This window comes from Lissotriton helveticus, chromosome 9, assembly GCF_964261635.1.
Source record: "Lissotriton helveticus chromosome 9, aLisHel1.1, whole genome shotgun sequence".
In the NCBI taxonomy this organism is placed as follows: domain Eukaryota; kingdom Metazoa; phylum Chordata; class Amphibia; order Caudata; family Salamandridae; genus Lissotriton; species Lissotriton helveticus.
In genome coordinates, this window is record NC_136070.1 from 1,127,442,116 (window position 1) to 1,127,466,615 (window position 24,500).

The window sequence follows — 24,500 nt, forward strand, 5'->3', positions numbered from 1 at the left end:
ATTCACTAGATTATGACTATACACATAGATCCCCTACTACAGAAGGAGTAGTTTCTGTCCTGTAACTCCAGTTCTGTAGTAGGGGTATCTTTGTTATAGTCATAAACGCCCGCCCTCCTCCCCGATGGAGAGAGATATTCATGTACGGAATGCTACAGGTCTCGCGTGTTACGCCTTCAAAAAGAACTGAAAGTAAAAGGGACCTGCAGTGCATTCTGGGATAATGTGAAGTTCTGGAAGGTTCTCTTAAAGGCACAGTATCCTGTTCTGAGCTACATAATGGCAGCCTATGGGGCTTGTCTGTCCATGTCTTCCTCTCTATCATTCCAGAGGGGTTTTGCTATTAAAGCAAGGGAAAATCTGGACAGGCTTTGCTGTTTGTGGATTTTTGGTGGAATTTCTAGTTGAAGTACTGGACAGTGTAGCCTGTGGATATAGGCTGCATTATCTGTCTTTAATTCTCTCTTAAGTGTCTGTGCAGTTCTGCATTTTTCGACACCGTGAGAGATTATTTTTGATTGCTCCGGGGTCCACGCACATGGGCGGGACTATTCACTAGATTATGACTATAACAGAGATACCCCTACTATGAACTGGAATTACAGGACAGAAACTACTCCTTCTGCACTGACTCTGGTGCTGACCTTATTCCACTTCCAAGATCTGCACCAGTCCCTTTTTCATTGGCGCCAACACAAACATTGCTGGCTCCAGATGGGGATCCGGAGCAGACTCCAATGTCTGACCAATGTCTGACCCTGTACTGAATCCATCTCTACCCATCATCTGTTCCAGTATAACCATAACAGCCGCTGCTGCGGAGCTCTCCTCAGCGGCTCCGTAATCTTTTTGTTTACAATTTTGACCAGAGTTTCACTCTTTTATACTTTTATAGCCCCCCCCCCCATGCCATTTATTTATGGACCTACAGATGCTTACTGGATTCAGCTCTCAAAAAAAGAGTCGTTACTTTGCTCTGGCAATATATGCTGCAGAGATCCTTGACCTAAAATTGCCTTCATTTGAGGTTAAAACACATGTATCTACTTCCTTTGAGCCATTACTCCCATTCAGCGAAGTCCTAACTGTTATTCTAACTGGCATTTGATCTAAGCTTTGCTCTTGTCCACCTGTGAACAGGTAAGTAAGATGCCACTGACCGGCAACAGGTGACCCTGATTTTCTGAAGCTGCATACTACTCCAGAGAGTCTGTTATGGTCCAGGCTTTGATCAGCAATGTGAACCCAAATTAATTCCTTGCAACACCCACTGGACAGTTTGACAGAGGATTGAGGCATTCTGGCCTCTTATGTTACCTTAGGCCATCTTGGTCTTGAGGTCGCTCAGTGCAGTTTGCCTCCTAGGTGATAAATACCCCCTCTGGGACAGGGACAGCAAGATCATGCCAGCGATTTTGCTAGATTTTAGGGCATCTTTTCTCAAACCATTCAGGATGGCCAAATAACTAATCTGTGCTGGCCTGGATACAACCAATTGCTTGGAACGAGCAGTTGGCACCAGTGTGGTGCTTCAGTGCCATGCTTGGACGTTATACATCTGGTTTTCAGGAAGCAAAAGAAAAAAAGGTCCAAAGTCATCGTAGTGGCTCCAGATTGTGCCAGGAAAGTATGGTACCAGATTTCGGAAGGGTCTTCTGTCTTGGCAGAAAGGCAAAATTTTGCACCCAAGCCTGCGAAGTCTACAACTTCATGCATAAAGATTGAGCTGAGTTGACTATGTTTGTTCTACCGCCTGCGGTTGTGAATGTTATCCTTGCTGCCAGGCGTCCCTCTACAGAGTCCATTTACTCCAAGTGCTAGTGCAAATTTGTGATGTATGACTCCTAACAAGCCAAACTGTTTTTGTTTTGTTATTGGCCCAGCAAGGTCTTGTAGTGTACACTGTTAAAGGATATTTGTTGGCCCTTTTGGCCTGTTTCCATTTGCCAAACCAACTGTCCTTGTTTAAATCACCTGTTGCGATGTGTTAAAGGTTTGCTACCCAGTTTGTGGGGCCTTACTGTGGTACAGACATTCCTCATTCGTTCCCCTTCCGAGCAACCTTCACACTCTCAAAACTGTCTTTCTCATTGCGTTCACTTAATCTCATCACATGAGTAACCCCCAAACTCTTTCGGTACAGCCTTACCACAACACCTTTTTCCCCAGACAAACTTGTTTTGAGGACCAAGAAGGACCTTTGTCCAAAAGTTGTGACTCCTATTTACATTGGGTAATCCATCACCCCCCCGACCCCCACCCCACAGTCCTTGTTCCGCCTTACTCTTCGAATGAGGGGGGGGTGACTCCATTGTCTGTACTAAAAAAAACCATAATCATTTTAATCGATCTCATCAAATACCATTGGATGATCAGCTTTTTGTGTGGTTCTCTGGGGTGAGGCAATGTAAGGCAGTGCAGAAGAGGACTTTTTCAATGTGGATAATACTCTGCATTAAGAGCTGGTATACATAGACAAAGAAGCAGCCTCTCGAAGGACTGAGTTTCAAATCAAATAAGCTTTATTTCGGTTTTTGAGTTTAAAACCATAAAAAGCAGCAAAAAGAAATACATACATGTATCAAAATCAACAGTTCATTACGGATATTTAAAGCAAACTAAAACCAAACTAGTGCGAAATAAAAACGCATGGTAAACAGAGTCCCCTTTCACCAAGAGATATAGTTCAATGCTCTGGGGCCAGGGTAAAAATCAAGCAAGTCCCAGATAGAAATAGGGCCATCTCCAATTTTGGGCTGGGAAAATCTTAAAAATGGGACAATGTTCCTGTGTTTGAATTTGATTAGTATCAGGTCTCCCGGAATGTCTTTAGGCAACATCCCTAGCCATCCCACCCTCCTGACGCTCAGGATTCCGCCATCTAGATCAGGTGGCAGCGGTCTGTTGTTATTAAGCCAAAAGATAGCTTTATTCAGCAGCTCCTGGCTTGTTTCATGTTTGTCCTGACTAAGTTCAGGAATCCCGGAGAGAACAGTCACATAGGGGGCGGCTTCAGGGGGTAAATTCATTCAGTGTCTTCTTTCTTGAGGGAGCCTAAGGGGTTTAAGAAGGGGGCGAGTGGGCTTAGAAGTAACTTTACTGCCGCTTAGGATGGGTGTGCTGAGAGAAGGATCAATTGTTCGTTCTTTCCTGTGTTCGATGGACTTGGGGTTCACAAGGTTAGTAGAGAGGATAGGACAAGAGGGAATAACAGTATTTACAGGTGATGGTAGAATCCTTTGTACTATTTGTTCAACATCAGACAACCTATTTCCCAGATCCTGAATTTTTGAGAGCAGAGGTGATAAAGCCGTATTCAACAGTCGCTCAATATGGGCCAGTAGGGTCGTTTGGAAGGGGGAAACGGAGTCAATTGAAGTGATCACTGTCTTAAGTGGCGTTGATACGCTTGGATTGACGGAGGAAAAAGAGGGGCTACAACACATTCGGGCGGCGTTTAGTGGGGTAACCTCATTGTGCCTTTTGCTGACTGGATCCCGAAACGGTGTATCAGATAGAGGTAGGGTTATTTCAGGGGCCTGGGGAGTGCAGTTTATGAGATCCGTATCTCTGTCCATTGTAGGGGAAGTAGAAATATCAGGGGCATAGTTTGTGCCACACAAGGCATTCAGATCTTCCCAGACAGACATAGTAGTTTAGTTACAAAAAGGGCCCCAATAAGTCACTAAACAAATCACAACGCACAAGAAAAGGGTAACGTGTCTCTATACCTCATCTTTTGATGGGGCCAAGTGGGGTGGCCCGTCCCGTCCTCCTCGGGTCCTCTGAGGGCCGTAGAGGGCCCGCCCTTTGCCCGGGCTTCGCCCCGGGCGCTCCCGTGCGCGACTCGCGTTGCGAGAGGTGTTGCTTGTTTTTCAGGCGCCTCCAGGCGCGAAGGTAGCGTCAGGGACGCGACTCGGCCGCCGGGGCACCTGGGGGTTGGAGTTCTTTGCCCCGGTGTAGCTGAGCTGGTTTGCGTGGCTGCCGTTCCCCTCACGGCGCTGGACTGTGGATGATCGAGCCGTTGCCCTCACGGCAGGTAGGTAGGGCGAAGCAGGGGGACCCTGAGCGCTCGGCGCTCCTTGTTTTTCAGGCGCCTCCAGGCGCGAAGGTAGCGTCAGGGACGCGACTCGGCCGCCGGGGCACCTGGGGGTTGGAGTTCTTTGCCCCGGTGTAGCTGAGCTGGTTTGCGTGGCTGCCGTTCCCCTCACGGCGCTGGACTGTGGATGATGGAGCCGTTGCCCTCACGGCAGGTAGGTAGGGCGTAGCAGCCTCTGGAAGGACTGAGTTTGTTTAACCAGGTCCAAGGCTGCTTCCGCTGAGTTGGTGCACAGAGTGCCTGTTCTTGACTTCTGCCAGGCTGCAACACGTTCGTCATTACATACATAAATGAAGCCCTACTACTTAGATATCCAGGTTTGACAGGAAGTGTATGTTTCCCGTTCATGTCCTGCAAGACATAATGGTCTAAGCACCCTTCACAGATGCTTCTACTTTGGAGGTACTGTTTTGGTATCTATTCCAAAGGTGACCACTCTGTAGTTGGAAGTATCCATTAGAGAACAAGTTGCATACTTTCGATACCACTCATTAAGGTGGGTGCTCTAACTGCAGATTCCTCACATTCCCCCACCTCCCATTTCCGTGGAGTGGTCTCTGTTTACCATCTGTAAAGGTCCAATTTTAGAGATCTGCACAATGATACTTGCCATTGTTTTGTGCTCTTCGTCCGAGGGTGCAGAAAGAGTCAAGCAAGAAACTGTAGTTGGCACGCAGTGGTGGCATTTTTGTTTGCTGCTCCACTCCTTTACTTTCAGGGCAGAACAGAGCCATTATTTATTCATTACTGCATAAAGTGTATGTAGTTTCTAGTTATCGCCATAGAGTACTACTTCTACCCCTCATATAATTCTCCCATCGGCACTGTTCCTCCCTACCATCCTAGCTTGTCTGTAAAAGCGAAGCCACATTGATATTTTTGCTGGGTTGTGGCTGAAGAGCAGACTCTAAGGACTATTTTAGTTTTATTTCCTGCATTCCACATATTGCATGAACCAGAACCTTTGGCACACAAAGGCTTTGATGGCCGTGGGAAGTGCTATCTGCTGCATTCACTCAACTGGCATCTGAGGCAGAAGGTATACTTTCCATGACACTTCTGCTGGAGGCCCATAAATCTGCTCTCTCGGCTGCTGCAAAAGACCAAATTCCTGAATCTTGAGAAAAGTAAATTAGGCATTGACAAGCGTCTCACTTTACATTTTGTCACTCCTTATTCTTTTTAAATTCTGTTCAAAGTTCCCTAAGTAAAACGTATTTAATAAATAAACCAAGCAATGTATAAAAATTGAAAACATTGCATTCACTTTATGGTTATAATATACTAAGGGCTACTGGAATTGTGCAATTTTGCTGCCTCTGTCTTTTCCTCATTACTATGGATTTGCTGTATTTGCCACACCCATCATCTGCAGTAAAATCTGCAGACTTTAACAAAACAGTTCTAGCTTAAACAGGTAAGTTACTAAAATAAAGGTAAAGGTTGATCATCTTTCAGTTGGTTATTACTATATGTGGATGTTAAACTGGTACTAATGAAGTGAATCATTTGCCCCTACAGAGTTACGTGAAATAGTGACAAAATTATAACGTAATACTATCTCAAAATATGCCACATGAGGTTGCATAACCTGCCTTTTCCTGCAGTATAATTTTGTGAACCCTGCTGCATAATTTAGTCCCTTCATGCGGCATAATTTCAGTGCCATGGAATACACCATTATGGGTTTGTTTTTCCTCCAGCAGTCTGAAATGTTTTTTCATTTACATTTTGTTAAGCAATACCTTGCAAACGTTGGGAACCAAACACTTTGGTACTTCCATTATAAAGGTAAAACCTATTTATGTTGTCATTGCTTATTTGATGATGCTGTGCAGGATTTACTGAAACAAAAAGGCACAATGATGTAGCTGCTGGTGGCAGATGCATCATTTTGCAGGCACGCACATGCGTCACTACCGATGTGGATTCCTAGGAAATAAAGTAATCCCAGTGCCCCAATGTAATTTGCTGCTGAGCCCATATAAGAATATTTAAAACGTTGGGGGGTGAGGAAGCAACAGGGAGGCTGAGGCGAAAGGAGCACACATGCACTTGAGGCTGGGCTTGGGGTGGTCCAAAAAATATTACAAAGCAAGAGGATAAGAGAAGAGGGAGCACATAGCATGGGGGTTGTTGTGAGGCGTGGGAAGCAGCCCGTCATAAAACATGTGTACTCTCTGGAGTGCTGAAAGAAAAATAAGTAGTTCCCTAAATGTGAGCAGCCTTCCAGTGAAAAGGATGGTAAAGAGGTTAAGCTCAAGGGGTGGGTCAACCAAAAGAAGGGGTGGGACAAACAAAAGAAGGGCAAGAACATACACAATACAACCAAGGAAAGTAGTTGCCATCACCGTGACTTATTGTTGTCATTATGTATATTGTATGCCTTTGTCTTTCTCCTCTAGATTTATATTTGAAATGATGCAATGTCTAATCTAGTGTACCACTTCATATGTTTGTAGACCAATAAAAATATACAAAAAAAATGACCATAAAGGTATCTGATAAAAAACAAAGGCAACTGCCAGCTAAAGATTTTCTGATAGGATAGGAAAGACCTAAAAATGAGTTAATAATAGTGACTTTCTGAGCACAACCACTTGATGGCAGAATAATGCACAGGGTGAATCTAGAATAGTATGAATATGCTAAACCTGTTACCTATTTTTTTCCTTTCCTTCCATTGCACAAGGAACCTCAAGCCATGCACTGGAGCGTTTTTCAATCTGACATTGATTTTTTTATAGCTCTGTTTGATGTGTATACTTTTTCTCCCAGACTAGCAGTTGAACAACTAACTGAACAGTACGTTGATGTTAGAGTGTGATGTAAAGACTGAGTGGCTAGACAAAAATAGCCTTTACTGGACTTACCATCATATTAAAAACATATCTGTAGTTCTAGAATAAAATGTTTGCATTCTGCTACAACAATGTATTACTGATTGCTATTTCTTTATCAGCTAACACATTGTTTTTTTCCATCGCAGCATGACACCACCTGTTAAAGTGGAAAAGATGCACTTAAATCCAAAGATAGATGGTGCGCAGATAAAACCTGCTGCTGGTCCACCTTGTTCTACTACTGTGAGTTCCTCAAAGACTGGCCTTAATTGTCCAACAATACCAAAGCCACCCTTGCCTTCCCCTGGACACATACCAAATGGAAAAGGTCTTCTTTCAAGTCCTCCATTTATGGAAAAGAAACCAGAAGATAGTACAAATAACAGGAAATCTTTACATAAGAGATTGTCAGGTAAAAACTTGATGTGTATTGCATCTTTATCAATTGTGAACGTCTGACTGTATGTTTTTGATAGAAGGAATAGTTTTGCAAGACTTTGCCCACTCTACAGCAATGTATGCTTCAGTCAGTCATCCATTACTGAAATGAAATTAAATGAAAAAATGTTTTTTGTAGAGTGCGTGTTGGCCGTGGCGTCTTAGCGCTAGCTGTCGTCAATCTATACAGGGACCGTCGCAGTAGGCTAAGGCGTAGGAGCGAATAGCCATGTCTTCAAGGCCTTTCTAAACAATAGTAGGTTGCTTTGCTTCCTGAGACTGATGGGCATCGTGTTCCATAGGTTAGGTGCCTGGTGTAGAAAACTTCTTCCACCCCACTTTAACTTCCTAATCCTTGGGACCACCAACAGAGAGGCTGAAGTAGATCTAAGCTCTCGCTGTGGGTTATAACGCTTAATATGTTTATTATGGTAGGCTGACCCAGTCCCTTGCAGGGTCTTATGCAAGATTCACAAGGATTTAAAATGAATCCTTGTCTAGACTGGTAGCCAATGCAGGTCACTGATAGCTTGGCTAATAGGGCTGAATTTTAGAATTTTGAGGAGTATGCGGGCCGCCGCATTCTGTAAAAATCTGCAATGTGCTTATTACACTCCTTTTTGCTCCCAAGTAGAGGGCATTACAATAGTCTATCTTGGTACGTATAAATGCAGTGATGACTGTCTTTATGAGGGCCGTGTGGATAAAAGGTAAAATCTTACGAAGAACCTTCATAGTGTAAGAGCAAGCGGAGGTAGTATTATTTACTTGGTCTGATAGAGAGAGCTGGTCATCTTATTTTGACCCCAAGGTTTTTTACATGCTTGACAGGCAAAGGGCAGGACCCGGCTGCTTTCGGCCACCAAGTAGAGTTCCAGAAAGAAGTGTAATTTCCGAACATGATCACCTCCAGTTTTTCCGGTATTCAAATGAAAAAAATTTTTTAGACATCCAAGTAATAATGTGACTCATACAGTTGTTAAAACTAAGTGCCACTTCCTCCGGTTTAGATGCTAGAGAGACAACTGTTTGTGTCGTCGCCATAACATACAACTTTAAAACCATGGGAGCATATGAGTTTGGTTATCGGTGTTACGTAAACATTGAATAGGGTGGGGGAGAGTGATGACCCCTGTGGGGCACCACATGGCAAGGCATATGGGTGTGACTTATGTTCCTCCATCTTAATGTATTGCTCTCTACCGGTTGGATATGATCTAAGAATATCTGAGGCCTTGTTTGCAACTCCTGTATCGGCCAGGCGCTGAATGAGAGTGTGGTGGTCAACCATATCAAATGTGGCCGATCAGTCGAGTAAAACCAGTAGTCCTCCCGCCACGAACCCCTCCTCCCTCCCCCCCCCCACACACACCCCCACCCTCCGTCATGCTGGATACGTATGTGTGGCAGCGATCAGTGCAGATTCTGTGCTGGGACAGGGACGGTAACCATGTTGTGCTGAGTCATTACTGGGACTTATATAGCACTAAAGACGAAGAAAAATGGTAGCAAAGTTCTGGAAAATAATTCCTAATTTAAAACAGTCTTTGGATTCCGAAAATCTGTGAGTTTGCCAACACGTCTCAAATTCCCTGGAAGTGTTTTTCATGTCTCACATATAACAGCAGAAAAGTCCTTCATCGAGCAATCTCAAGATCTTTCCATGGTTTTAAGGGGTAAATTGAGGTCCAAAACATTGTTGTGTATTTCCATGAAGAGCTCAGTGATTTACAAACTAAATACTTGACATCACTGGCAGACAGTGCATTTGTATGTCAAGTCTGTAGGATCTGTGTGCTTAACTTTGTAACTGTTGAAAGTATCGAGGACGAATCTTGACAGAAGTTACTGGACTCAATTAGTTATTCCAGAATAAGATAACTAGTTGTAACAAATGCATTGTATTCTATCTGTAAATGATTTCCCCCCTCTAATATTCTCAGCATGACCACTATAATTTGGTTTTATTGGTTACTTATTTAGACTTATCCTGCAGAGGCAAGCCTCTGATAAAATTAGTTTAGCTAATAAGATATGATTTGCTTCTGACAGAGACTTCTAACTGCAGATTTCTCACCTTCGAAGATTTCCCCAGACATCAGACAGGATCCGGAAAATCTTGGTGCAGTAGTTCTGCGTTCCTATAGGTGGTGTTGGTCTGCTTGGCGTCGTCTGCTTCTGAAGTGACGTGTGGTGCCTATATAGGTGCCACCCCAGCACGCTGACATCCGTTCCTTTCTTTCTGCACCAACAGCGCAGATCGAAACGTTACCCTAGTCATTTTTTGACCATTTTGTTTCAGGGACGTGCCGACTAACAAACCTACAGGTTTTAAGCCTTGTGGGGAATGTTGCATACAGGTGTCTGTGTCTGATCCCCATTTGGTCTGTCTGCTGCCTGGTTTCGGGCCATGACCCCAAGACCTGTGCCGACTCCAAGTCAATGCACCCCAAGGCAATCCGCCAGTGGACGATGATGCGCCTGGTGACGCAGCAGAAGAAAGCTCTGCGTTCTAGTTCCTGAGAAAGACCTTGGGGCCACTTCCAGAGTGTTTCCTACAGACAGACGGTCGTCATCCCACTCCAAAACATCATCCTCAAAGTTAGGGAGATTGCATAAAACGCACAAAAAAGCATTTTTGGGCTTCTCTTTCTAATGACATGCTTTGAGGCCACACTCTCCATACTTCCCTGAGTTCCCCGCAGCCTGCATGACCCCTTCTCTCTCAAAAGAATTATACAACTCCATGCATGCCATCTTTGGGTGTTCAACTCCCTATGGCGTACTGTTGGGCCCTATGATACTGCATAGGGGGATGATGATGAAGATTGATATGAGCCCTTTGAGGAGGACCCCGACCAAGCAGACAACAGGTATGAGGAACTAGGGGTTGCCGGTGGTCTGGATAACACCCCTGAACTCTTGTTTGGTAGAAAAGTGCATCCTTTGTGATAGTGATGCATAGGGCAGCAGAGGTCCTTGACTTGCAACTGCCAACCGTCGCTGTCAAGACCAATGTCTGGACGGAGGTGCTTCACCCTGGGGTTGAGCGGTGCTGAGCCATTGCTCCGCTTTAATGAGGCCCTGATAGACGTTCTTCTGGGAGCCGGGTTAAGACCTTGCATAGTCATCGTCCCGCCTCAGAAGACCCAGTCTTCCTCTACCATCATCACTCCCCTGAGAAACTGGTTGTGCAGGCTGGTACATCCTGGGTCAACCCGAACGTATTCTCTTCCATCCCACTGGATCGGGAATGAAAGAGGCTGGACACCTTTGGGAAGAGAATCTTCTTTAACACTAGCTTGTCCTTGCGGTGAGTGAACACGATTGCCTCTTAGATCAATATTCGCATGCTTTATGGGATTCGGTTACGCATCTGCTGCTCATGTTCCCTGAAGAGGGCCGAGCCATCCTGAACCAAGCACTAGTAGACTGTCGGGAAGTTCGCCATCAGGTTTGAACTGGACACCATGGAGACTCTAGGCATGGCATAACCTCTACAGTGGAACTTCGCCGCCATGCTTTGTTGCGGTCCACTGGCTTGTTGGGAGGATGTCCAAGCATCCTTGATCAACATGCCCTTCGATGGGTCTCACCTATTTGGTGACCTAGTTGGCACGGCACTCTATGGGTTTTGTGAAAGCTGGGACTCTGCCAGATCCTCTGGCCTACCTCTGGCTTCCCAACCACAGCAACAGTCCTTTCGATTCTTCCATGAAAGCGGTCAGGGCTCAGAAGGATATGCGCAATACCAGCCTGAGTCTCCCGCACAGCTTGCTTCTCATCGCTTTTGTGGCGAGGGTCGCAGATCCGACTGAGGGCGCCGGAGTCAGACCTAGCAAACTGTGCAGTCTCCTAATCCTCCGGCTGCCGCAGCTCCAATCCGATTTAGTAAGTCCTCCATCCAGCACAACCAACCTATAGGCGACAGGGTCAGGTACCACCTGCCCTGTGGACCGAAATAAATTCAGACAAGTGGGTGCTACAAATTGTGCAGAAGGGATTATGCACTTCTGTTTGTGGATACCCAACCGCCTTTCCCACCAACCCCATAATGGCTGATGCAGGACCATCTCTTCTTGTTCCCTCACGAAGTGCAGCCTCTGTTGGCCAAAGGAGCCATTGAGAGGGTGCCAGTAGAATGTGGTTGTTATGCCTGCTAGTTTCTGGTGCTGTAAAAGGACAAGGCCTCCGCCCCATTCTAAAGCTGCGCCCCCTCAACGCCTTCCTGAAGAAAAAGAAATTCAAGACGCTCCGGTCTTGTCTATCTTGGACTCTGGAAACTGGATGGTGGGGTTGGACTTGCAGAACGATTATTTACATGTACCCATCCTACAAGTCCACAGGTGTTACCTGTGGTTGGTGGTAGACCATGAGCATTTCCAGTTTATTTGGCTCCCCTTCTGCCTTAACTTTGCGCCCCCCAGCTGTACGTGAAAGTTATGGCAGTGGTTACAGCTCACCTTCGGAAATCAGGGGTCAGTTTTTTCCCTACCTCAGCGACTGTCTGCCGAAGGTAGGTGTGCCCTAGGTAGAAGTCACCCACCTCCAGACGATGTTGGACTTCCTGCATTCTCTGGGGTTCAATATCAACATGACGACATCGCACCTGACTGATTCTCGCTTACTTTAATCTGAGTTATTTTGGACACAGTGAAGTTCCGCACCGATCCTCTGCAGCAGAGAGTCCAGGACATTTCAATCCCTGTCCTGGATTTCGTTGATACTGATTCTGAGGCTGTTGGGGTCTGATGGCCTCCTGAAACCCGATGGTAGAGAACGCTCGAAGGCACATGCAGACTCTGCTGTAGGACCTGAAGTCCCACTTTGCACAGCATCAGGTGAATGTCTCCGACCTGGTCCAGATTTTAAAGAAGGCAACAAAAGATCTACAGTAGTGGCCCACGAACAGCGATTTGGACCAGGGGCAGACCCCTCTTCCTGCTGCACCCGGAACTGACCTTTGTGACCGATTCATCGCTTTAGCTTGGGTCCGCCACCTATGAGAGATGGAGATCCGAGGACTCTGATGTGGAGCTGAGAATCCGCCAGAGACCAATCTACCGGAGCTGTGAGCGATTTTCTTGGCAAGGGAAGGCTGGCTTATGTGGTATTGCAGCAATCATGGTGGAAAAGGGGAGTGCCAGGAAGCCCTGCGCCCCTGAACCTGGCTGGAGCGACAGGACAGGTTCCTGGTCGTACAGCACCTGGTGGGGTCACTGAATGCCAGGGTGGACAAAATCAGCTGCCAATGTCTTAAGATCATGAAAAGGCATCTAAACCTGGCAGTAGCGCAAGGTCTCTTCTGAGATTAGGGGAGAACCATGGCACAATCTGTTTGCTCCCGCCGAGAAAACTTCATGTCTGCACCTCTGCATGTTGGAGTTTTCAAAGTGGACCTCACTCGGAAATGCTTTCCATTTTGAATGGAGCCAGAGACTCGTGTATATCTTTCCACCCATACCACTCCTACCCTGAGTTCTATTGAATATTTGGACTGACCATACCAAAGTCACCCTGGTGACTCCGAACTGGGCAAGAAGAGTCTGATATCCGAAACTCCTGAGTACAAGCACCTGCTTCTTCGGGAGGACCTTCCGTAGCAGAGCAAGAACCTACACACGCTCCACCTTCATGCGTGGAGATTGAGCAGCCTAGTTGAATGCCTTTGATCTGCCTCCTGAGATCTGTGATTTCAAATAGGTTGGGATTGCCGATTGAGGAATACGCGCACATACACATGCGCACACAGACACACACACACTCACTCTTTATTTCTTATGAACTGTACTCTCCATTTGTGTCTGTGTTCTGCTCTACCAGCTTGTTTATGGGCATAGTTCTTGTGTGCATTCTACTGGCCTCACTGCAATCTGGAGGTCATGGGAGATGTGACTGGGTCAGTGTGAGATATCCGATGGCTTATGCCTTTTTACAACTTCTGAGCTTCAATCCTAGCATACAGCTTGCTTTTTGTGTGAAAACCCAGCAGCACACACCAACAACCTGGCTAAGTTTAGGTTCACCTTTAGAGAAGATGGGGCTTTTTCCATGTTACGAGGATATACTGGCTAAGCAACATACAATGGGTCACTACCCACATCCTCTGTTCTCATATTACCTTGTATGCAGACTCTCTAGCTGAAGGAACGGTTGGGTAACTTCTGACCACAAGCCGATTGGAATGAATGTAGCTGTGCCGCTGAAGTGAGCAAATGCTGCCCCTACCCTTTTTGATACAGTAAAACATTGCTTAAGGTAGGTGTTTCAATTAAACAACCATTTTTACCTCCTTTTTTTCAAAATATTATGTTTACTTGTGATTCTACTCTTTCTAGCCTTTTATGCATTAGTTATTTTTTTGTTCAACTTACATTGTGCAGACGCATAAGGCAGCACTGAATTTTTTGTTGGTGGGGAACTTCTATGCAGACATATGGGGAACAAATGCATACATTGTTTATATAAGCAGTGGGCATCCCATGACATGATGGCTGGAGCATCATCGGTGTAAGCCCTCAGTTACAAGGGTTTGTGGGACATCGGTAATTCAGGCAGAGCATTTCACCCATATGGGCAGGCTAGGCTGAGGGAAGCAAGTGGAGAGTTTTGAGATTCTGTTCAGTCTCTTGCTTTATCTGTGGGGTTTCACAGGTTTTGGTCTATCCACATAAATGTACAAATGTACATGTATTTATATAGCGCAAATCACCGACACGGTATCTAAGCGCTTGCTTAGGGAACCCGTCCTGGTATTCCCCTGTGAGATACCCCGGCAGGGTATCCACAAGGTGAAAGCCAGGCATCCCGCCGCGAGGGGCCGTAGTGGAGATTAAGCAAGCTATTGCCCAGAGTCGCAGAGTGTGACCCGTGAGTCGAGTAGGCACCGGAGCGAGAATTATCGAGTCCGTGGAATTTTAGAGCCCGAGACCCGCCGAGGCGGGGAATCGAACCCTGGTCCACGGCCGATCTCAGCTTCCGGGTCTGCCGCCTCTAACCACTGAGCCACACTTCTCCATAGTAATGGTGTTGACACCTGGTTGGTACGAAATGAAATAAAGACCGTATTAAAGGTATTTATATATTGAATACCTTACTCATCGATGCCTGCAATACTATAGATGTTCCAAGTTGTCCAGATACACAGTTTGACCACTGTCTTCAGAGATGATCAGATGGGCACCATCGTTTTAAAGTCTGATGCTTTTAAAACATCCAGTTTTAACATCTCTGAAACCATTGTCCCTGAAAGCGATTTCAGAACTGCCCCATAAATCCTCTTACTCTTGCATGTGGATAGTGGGACCTCCCTGCTCCATGACCTTCCAGACTTAAGGACATCTTAGATATTTCAGCACACTTAATCGGAGGCTTGAATAAGTGTGACAACATTGATCCAGCGGAAGGCCAAGGATTAACATTTCACAGGTCAACAATAAATTCAAATTGGGCTCATATACATATTCAAGTTCCCTGGCTGTTCTGCTGGGGGTCAAGTTTTATATTCCCTTTGATCTTCATTAGTCAACGCCTAACTAATCTTCTCAGATCAACACTCTTCCTTTAGTCAATGGACCATTAGTCGAGTAGTTGATGGTGATATTAACAATTTAACATATAACATCAAATAATCACAGACTCCGGTTAAGATTCAAGGAATTTTATATAATAACTCAGTCAAAATGAACGCTCATCTGTACAGATTCACAGTGCAAACTCCATCCACTTTCATGGGAGAGAAACACATTTATCAAATACATTCTATTCATAGATCCATTCAACAATTCAATGTATTAGGAGTGTATAGATGGAGAGACAAAAGACATAATAAATCATATATTTGCAAAAGTTATGTAAGTTTTAAGACCGAAATAGATTTACCCAATGGTGAAACGGGAAACACAACCCTTTGACCTAAGGACTGGTGGAGGTCACCTGAATAAGAGTCAGGAGACTAAGACTATTGGACAGAGAAATACTTACTACACTAATCACTCTCTTCTTCCTCGATATTCTTCCGCAATCTTCAATCTAATCAGGTTGTCTCTTCAGAATTGAATCATTCCAGTCTAATATCTTCTTTCCAGCAGCAGATCTCGCCTCTCTCTATCTCGGCATGGATCAATCGCTCTCATGATGAACACACAGCAGCAGCATCAGCCGCCTGTTACTAAATCTTTTGTCCCTTTAGTTATACTCATTAATTCTGCATGTCCCACCCTCAAAGTTGCAAATGTGCGTGGATCATGGACTGCGATTGGGCAGGTGGAGAAGTGTGGCTCAATGGTTAGAGCGGCAGACCCTGATGCAGAGGTTTAACCCGGGCACCAGGGTTCAATTCCCCGCCTCGGCGGGTCTTGGGCTCAAAATTCCACAGACCTGATAATTCTCGCCTCGGTGCCTATTCCAATCATGGAGTCCCACTCTGCAACTCTGGGCAATAGCTTGCTTAATCTCCACAACGGCCCCCACAACACTAAGGATGCCTGGCTTCACCTTGGGGGTGCCCAGGAGTGGACACCTCACAGGGAAAGCCAGGATGGGTTCCACAGCGGTATTCGTACAAGCGCCTTGAGACCCTTGCGGGTGAGTAGTGCGCTATACAAGTATCAATTTACATTTTTACATCACCATATGCTGTCATATTTGATTTTCTAATGTACCCCTTTATTTATTAAACCCTTCCCATTTAACTTATTTATTCTGCATCCTTTCCCACCCATTGAAAGTAACAGATTAAGTACAAATTTTGTATAATTCCATAGTTGAAGAGTTCCCATCGCCTCTGTCCTTGGGTTTTGGCAGCCTGTCAACGATCCGTTCAGCGGGTCACTCCATCACTCAAGTGTGCAGACTCAGCCTGTTTACGTTTTCCGCCGCCATCTTTTTCTTTGGCTTAGCACATTAGGCCCAAACATACACTATTATAAAGGAGACCTAAACAGATGTTAATTTCTCAAAATATATGATAGTCACTGTTCACCACCCACTTCTCCTCTATCCGATGTTAAATTCTCTTTCTTTAAGCAAAACCTTTAGCAGCAACGTCTTATTTTACAGTTCAGGCAAGCTTATGCTAGTAACACAATGCCTCAAGACCTAAGGTTAGTAATTCTTGTGCATGCGTGAGAGTTTCCCTCTCAAACGAATTAATCACGTGGTTATTTACGTAGGGTTTGGTTTGCACATGCGCAGAAGCATTTTCGGTTTAAAGCGGGATTTGATCGCGCTGCAAATTATTCTTTGTTCTTTAAGCGTGCAAAAAGATCCCTTCCCCTTATGTGAATGTCATGTGTATGTTATTTTTCAGTTATTTTCTAAATCTAGAGGTTAGTACTTATTAATGAGGATTGATCCGAGCAAGTTCAGTTTTCTTGAATCCATGCTCCATCAACATCACCCCAACTGTAATGGAATTCCAGTATCTCACCTTGCCAGCGCACATGTTTCATCTACAAAGCTGTCACAACAGGCTGCCCTGCCAATCTGGCTGATAAACTCGCCACCTCTGGTAGCTTTCAAGACACTGACTGCTAAGGCACCATCAGACTGAGATTTGCAAAAAAAAATGATTGGAAAAGCCATTTGGGCCCTTCCTTTGGAAAGCATTAGGAAAGCCTTGGCTTGGGCAAAGCGTATTGCTGATGCTGGTAAAATTATAGGATTAAAAAGAATAAGGTTGCATGTAATGCTGAACGTCTTCATCAAAATTGGCCTGCCCCAGCATGACCACGTATGTTTGCATGTCACTAGGCATGTGCAAATTTGCATCATAAAGCTCTGGTTGTTACTATTTGAACTGTCGCTGGCTGCGGTGGGTATTTATAAATGTTTTTATTTTCCACTCCAAGATTGAGCTTGCCTCTCAAAAGTGTTAAATTAAAGAAAAGTGCGTTATCAAGAAAAGAGCAGGCAGCCTGGTGGCAAATTGCAGCTGCCAGGTACCCCTCCTCCCCCCTCCATGAGTAACAAAAATTGGACAGAGGAACGGGATGGGGGAAAAACTGAGGAAAAGGTGGGAAAGCAGTGGAGTAGCAGAGCCTGGTTGTGGAGGAAAGGGGTAGTGAAAAAATAGGGAAAAAATGACTAGAGACCTCGGAAAGCAAGGAAAGAGCAGGGGCAAAACAATGAGCATGTGGGAGCAGGGCTAGGAAGGAGCAAGTAATGGGAGAGAGCAAATATACACATGCACTTCCATGGAGTACTGAAAGGAAAAGAAAATAGTTGTTCCCTGAATGTCGTAAAAGGGTCCAGTGCATTCAGTCAGAAGTATGGCAAATAAACTATGCTTTTGGGGGGGGGGGGGGAAGTAATTGAGAAAGAAGCAAGCAAATAGGAGTGACAAAGTCAACCAATGAAGAGTAGGGGGCCTACCTAGGAGGAGTGACAAAGTCAACCAATGAAGAGTAGGGGGCCTACCTAAAACCTACTCTAAGTGCTGGTTTATCCCAAAAAGACCATTCGACAAGAGCTAGCTAAGCTCGAGAGACATAAAAATAAAACAACAAGCCATCTTCATTTGTGAACCTAAGATCTAGAACAACATACCCATCAGGACCACCCTAGCCATGCTTCGATTAAGGAAAGCGCTTCAAGCATCTTTATAATCACTGTCACCACAAAGCAACCTCTGCTTCCATTCTCAGAGTCCACCTTTCACTCATTACCTGCATCTTTGCATTTTGATCCTGTACAGTGCCCCAGTGACTTTTCTCTAGGTTCGCTGTATACAATACTACATACCTTCTTGTGCAAGAAACAACTCTTTACTTGACTCCTGTTTCTCCCCTTTCCTCTGCTTCTTCCTCTTTGTTTGTTGAGACCTTGGGTTGATTATGAAACCTTGATTTTTGCTAGCACCTTGCGAGCCAACACCAGTTGTCATTTCTTTAATCTTGAACTTCTTTAATGGGCTTGCTTCTTTAGTTTTCTCTTTGGAAAACACTTGTGTATGTTGCCTTAACCAGACTTGACTACTACAGTACCCTGCAATCATGCCTTAGTCAGCCATCTAGTTAAGTTCCTGAGAATCTACCTATACTTCAAGCCTTGAGGAGCTTTTTCCTAAGATGGCTTGTAGGATGCACCATGCTGTTCCCGCTGCTGGCTTCGACAAGTCTACATAATTATTGCATTCCAGCGCCCAGTTCTTTACATGCATCACTATTTTTCTAGTTGGTCCCCTCTTTGCTTTGTCTTAGATTTTATGCAGTAATTTTTGGGGCAGATCCTTTGGCAGCTTTGTATTGCATAGCTTTTCATTTTGTGTTCAACCTTGTAGCCATGAGGTGGTTGTTAAAGCAAAGTGTTTTACACATTTATATGTAACCATAAGCCACCAGCTGGCAGCTTTGGGATCACCAAAGATAGGCAGAAATTTGAGGTGGCTGGTTAAACTGGCGCTCACCCACAAATTCCCTATCAAGAGTAAATAAAGATCACATCTCTGGTGGAGAAGGGAAGAATGGCCACCAACAACCCTCAAAAAACAAATCTGGATTGGAGATGAAGCCTTCGAGCACTCATCCAGCAAAACGTTTCATACTACAATGTGAGTTCAGATACCAGTCCTTTTGAGATTTTATTCTCTTCAGTGGATCTGCATAGGTCCTCTAGTTAACACCTGCTTTGCCATTCATATTTTCCTTTAAAGACAAAATTTGGTCTTTTTGACACCATTATTTTTTATTCTTTTCTGGCGGGTTTAGTTGCCCATTAATGTTGAAACCTCTTTTGCGATAAACTGATTTTCCTAGTTATTTGACCCTGTATGGATTTTACTATTGGGATTTCACAGCTTTACCGACCACAGTGATCACTGGCTCTGCTGTTTGCTAGGCATAACTGACCTAACTCACCAATAGTTATACTGCTGTCTGTTCCCTGTACACATTGGTGCCACAGTTAATTGTTTAGAGGAGCCCTGTGTAATACATGCTCAGATTTAGTGCTTAAAGGGGATTTGTTCATTCTTGAAGTACGTTTCCTGCTACCTACACCTACATGAATTTCCACTAGTTGTGTTTTAGTCAGACAAGTGACAGCAATTTTATAACAGTTCACCTCAAAGCACATGTAATGCTTGACAAAAATACAGAGTTTGCCCATACCATGTGATTTTGGCCAACTGGGCAAAAAATAAAGGCTCTAGTGGTTCTGATGGGACGATCCTCAATTGTGCACTATGTTAGCAAACATTAATTATCTTGTGATACTTTCCGTCACAATTGTACATTGCCACAAGACATCTCTGCTAGAACCAAATCTCCTGGCTGCAAATATTGTTGTCATGAATTGCTGCATGCTGACCTCGCCATTTTGATAAACACTATATTGTCTCCGTTCTTCATTCACTTCCCATCCATTTACCACACTTCCCTTACAAACACATTTTTATCCTGTTCTTTTTTTTTTCTTTTTTTTTTTAAATGTGTTTATTGGTTTTAATAACAGCCATACAGAAATAGATAGACAATATTTTTCAAGTCATTCAGTACACTACATGTGCAGATATTGTTTTAAGATATTCATCAGCCATTCCCATTTCTATCTGCATTTTTGAGCATTTCTCATTCTACCGTAGGGGACACACAGATATCTCCACGATATACATTCCACTTTGACCACTTGCGATCCCATTTTTTGGAGCAAACCCCTAGCTACAAAGACCCCCGTCTCTGCCAACATGCATCTGTCAAGCTCTTTCGCCCACAAGCTGGTGGATGGCGGGTTTGTTCCCCCCCACATTTTCGCCAGTTCCCGTTTGACCAATGTGTACCCCAGTGTTGCAAATTGCTGTTAGACTTCAGTGAGATCAGTTGCATTCCATATGTTCAAGACTATCTCCCTTCCCAAAGTAGAGTAGTGTGGCTCACTGGTTAGAGGCGGCAGGCCCGTGAGCAGGAGTCGGCCCGGGAACAGGGTTCAATTCCCGAGGCGGCAGGGTTGTGGACCCGGTTCAGCGGACTGGATAATTCTCACTTCGGTGCTTACTCTAATCAGGGGTTCCACTCGGCAACTCTGGGCAGTAGCTTGCCTAATCTCCACAACGGCCCCACCAATTCCGGGGATGCCTGGCTCCACCTTGGGGACTCCCAGCAAGGGACCATCCCACAGGGAAAGTAGGACGGGTTCCCCACAGTTATACAGCGCCAGGAGACCTATGGACGGGTAGCAGTGCGCTTTACAAGCTCAAAAACATTTACAACATTTACAAGCCGTCTGCATGTGATTCAAGGCTCCCTCCCAAGGGTATGTATGGCTGGGCAACCCAACAGAGTATGGCAATAGGTGGCCTGATGTCTGCACCCTCTCAGACAAAGGTCATCAGGTCTAGACCCTATTTTCGCCAAAGTCTTCCCTGTCATATTTGATCGTTGAAGTATCCTGAGCTGTATAAGCCTAAATCTAAGTGTGATGGCTGATTCCCTGAGGGACATAAGAGCCAGTTGCTAATGTTAGTCACTTATCGGGCCCAGGTCATCCTGCTACCGCTCTCTGAGCTTTGGAAAGGTGTCTGGCAGGTTATTACTCAACTTCTTATATGTGAGAGATATAGCTTTGGCGAATAGAGGCCCATCCAGCAGACAGTCCTCCAATGGGGACGACTCCAGTATGTCCTTAGGGGTCGAAAATTCCGCCTGAAGTGCATGTCCTACCTGCAAGTATCTGTATATTTTTGCAGCGTGAATCTTTCTGGATTCACTATGCTGTGCATTATTCTGTGGTCTAGTGGTTGGGTCCAGAATCGTAGTCTTTTTTTCTGTTAATTTTTTTCGTAGCCCAGGCGGACGTCGACGTCCCACCTTTTGGTGTCCTTCCTGTGACATCGGCATGCTTCCTGCGAAAGCTCCCACCTTTGGGCGCCATCTTCAGATTCTTTTTTCCGCCGTTGGGTCTGGATAGTCACCGTGAGGTTCCAGAGTTTTTGGAGAAAAGAAGAGGAAAAAGACATGAAAAAGATTTGGAGAATACATCTCCAAGCAAGACCACTGAACCATGATGACGAAGAGGAAGGAGAACATCAAACTTCGACGTCCAATGGAGAATGCGCACACAGGGGGCCCCCTGAGCACAGGAATGGACAAAACACCTTTCAAATTCTGCCGCAATTGCCACTACAAGTACGCGCAGAAGGACCAGCATCCGGTTTGCAACCTCTGCCTGCTGGTCGACCACGAGAGCAAGGATTATAACGCCTGCTCCGTTTTTACCCCGAAGACGCTCGGGGTAAGAGAGAGACAGAGGAGAGCCAACTACAACATGCAAGGCCAAGGCCAACCTCCGTCGCTCCGCAACTTGGGCCTCTTCAGTGGGGAAGAGGACAACATCGCTGAGGGACCTGATGACTACACGGTCGTAGGGACCGATGCGAAAACAACAAAGGAGGTAAGACATCGACCCCCAAGACCCCGACAGACTCTCAAAAAACAGAGTCGAAGTCCTCGAAAGGAGCACTGGCGCCGAAACACTCGACGGACGCAGCTGCATCCAGGGACAAACAGCCCAGCGGATCCTTCGAAAAGGACTCCCAGTCGGCGAAATACCAAGACAAGCCTAGGTCGTCGAAGCACATCCCCGAAAAGGCAGCTCTACGCCGAAGGAAAAAGACCCTAAGGAAACTTCGACATCGAAGAGATCTTCCGAAACCCTTGACGCCGAACAGGCCGCCGAGATGGAGAGGAAGAAGAGAAGGCTTGAGGCCGAAATTGACAACATCCTGCAAAGGAAAAAGGTGTTTGACGAACGGATGAAAAGGTTCACCATCCCATCGAAGCAGACGACCATCGTCGAGGACGAAGAGGAGTTCGACGCCAAAAACTCCGGAGCCCCAAGAACACCAAGAGGAAGAGGGCCTATACTATTACAAGGGAGAAGGCGAGGAAGACCGGCAAACAAGTTTGGGCTCGGCATCCTCGGTGGCGCAGGACCTAGATTGGCAGGACCTCGACGCCGAAAGCCTGGATGAGGCCGTAGATACGTATCCTTCGCCACCAGATGACATTGGCATCTACAATATGGTCATCAGGAACGCAGCAACAGCATATGGGGTGAAACTGGAGGAAGAAAAACCAAAAGCCAGCTTCCTCTTAGAGACACTGCTTCCAACACAAACTAGGAGTCAATTCCTCCCCATGCTCCCAAGTGTCCTGGACCAGGGAAGGGGAAGCATTCAAGGAGCCATCAAACTGCAGGTCTGCCACACCTAAGACAGAGAAGTACAAACACTCCTCTAAGGATCCACCATACATACAGGGATCCATCACGGCTGACTACATCATTGCAGCAACAGCCAGAAAGAGGGCCAACGTTCCCATAAACTCGGGCCCACCACCAGACAAGGAGAGTAAGAGGATGGACCTCACTGGAAGGAAAATAAAGAGGAATGCAGCAGTCCACTGGTGCATTGCCAACTCTAATGCCCTACTCAACAGGCATACATACCAGCATTGGGAGGAGATCGGACAGCTACTCTAACACCTCCCTGAGCAATACCAACAGAGAGCAACACACCTGGTGGAGGAAGGCAAGAACATAGCAAACTCATGCCTAAAATCAGCCCTGGATGCTGCAGACACATCCAGCAGACTCATGATGATTGGGGTCACAGAAAGAATACATGCCTGGCTGAGAATCTCAGGTTTCAAGCCGGAAGTCCAGAACAACATTCTGAACACTCCCTTCAATGGAGAAACCCTGTTCGGAGCGCCAGTGGATGAGAAACTGACGAACCTCAAAAAGTAAAATGAAACTGCAAAGTCCATGGGGGCTTTGCAATTCAGAGGAATGAGAAGGGGCACCTCGACACGGAGACCAAACGGAAGGGGGGGAGAAACCAGCCAGGAACATCACATCAGGCATTCCAGCAGAACTACCAGGGCAACAACCAAGCGCAGCAGGGCCAGCAGCAGCAAAACTGGCAATACCAGCCCAGGGGCCAGTCCTTTCGTGGCAGAGCGAATGGTCGAGGACAAACAAGAAGAGGGGGCCAGCAACCCACCTCAAAGTGACTCCGCTCCACCAAACGTGCCCATCCACAAAACACCTCGAAGGAGGGGGCACAACAAAATAAGCAAAAAAGCTTTACACAAACTAAAATCAGGGATCAACAAACATGTAACACCAGTAGGCGGCAGACTAAAACGCTTCTTGCAGGAGTGGAAGAAAATAACGACAGACAAATGGATGCTGAATATCACGCAGTTCGGATATTGCATAGAACTGGAAAAGAAGCCTCCAAACAGGAAACCAAAATGAAAGGCGCGCTCCGCAAAAGAACTAGCGCTACTCCTAGAGGAAGCACAAGAACTTCTCCACAAGGAGGCAATAGAAACAGTACCATTCAAAGAAAGAAACAAGGGAGTGTACTCCAACTACTTACTAGTGCCAAAAGTGGACGAAACATTAAGACCCATCCTGGATCTACGGTTCCTAAACCAATACATAAAAACTCAAAAATTAAAAATGACATCCCTACAAGAAGTCATCCCTCAGATAAGGGACGGAGATTTCATGTCCACCATAGACCTCAAAGATGCCTACCTACACATTCCTATGAACAGACAACATAAACATCTACTGAGATTTGCCATAGACAAAGCGCACTGCCAGTTCACAGCCCTGGCCTTAGGACTAATATCCACACCAAGGGTCTTCACCAAGTGCCTCGCAGCAGTAGCAGTAGCAGCGCACCTACGGAGGGAAGGGATTCATTTATACCCCTACCTCGACGACTGGCTAATAAAAGCAAGTTCCTACAAACAATGCCAAAGACATGCACAGCGGGGCACCCAGACGCTGACAGAATTAGGATTCTCAATACACTGGGGAAATCCTCAATGGAACCAGAACAAGTGAAGATCTTCCTAGGCGCACAGATCAACAGAGCAAGGTGTTCCCCAGTGACAAGAGAACACTTGCCCTGCTGAAGGAGACACGTCAATACCAGAAGGGGTCGAGCTCTGACAGTGAGGACAGTGAGCAAGATCATGGGGATGATGGCGTCCTGCATACTAGTTCCCAATATACGACTCCACATGAGACCTTTCCAGGAATGGCTCCAACAGCAATGGTCACAAGCTACAGGAAGTAGGGAAGATGTGGTTGTAACGCACGCAGTG

The 24,500-nt window shown here is 45.7% G+C and overlaps 1 protein-coding gene across 1 annotated transcript in view; it reads left to right on the top strand.

Annotated features, from left to right (window-relative positions):
* Positions 1-24,500, top strand: part of ATXN7 (ataxin 7) — a 371,238-nt gene that overhangs the window by 192,154 nt on the left and 154,584 nt on the right. Inside the window, exon 5 of the mRNA XM_078661542.1 lies at positions 7,089-7,354. Coding sequence (XP_078517668.1) covers positions 7,089-7,354 — 266 coding nt within the window. The remainder of the gene's footprint in view (positions 1-7,088; positions 7,355-24,500) is intronic.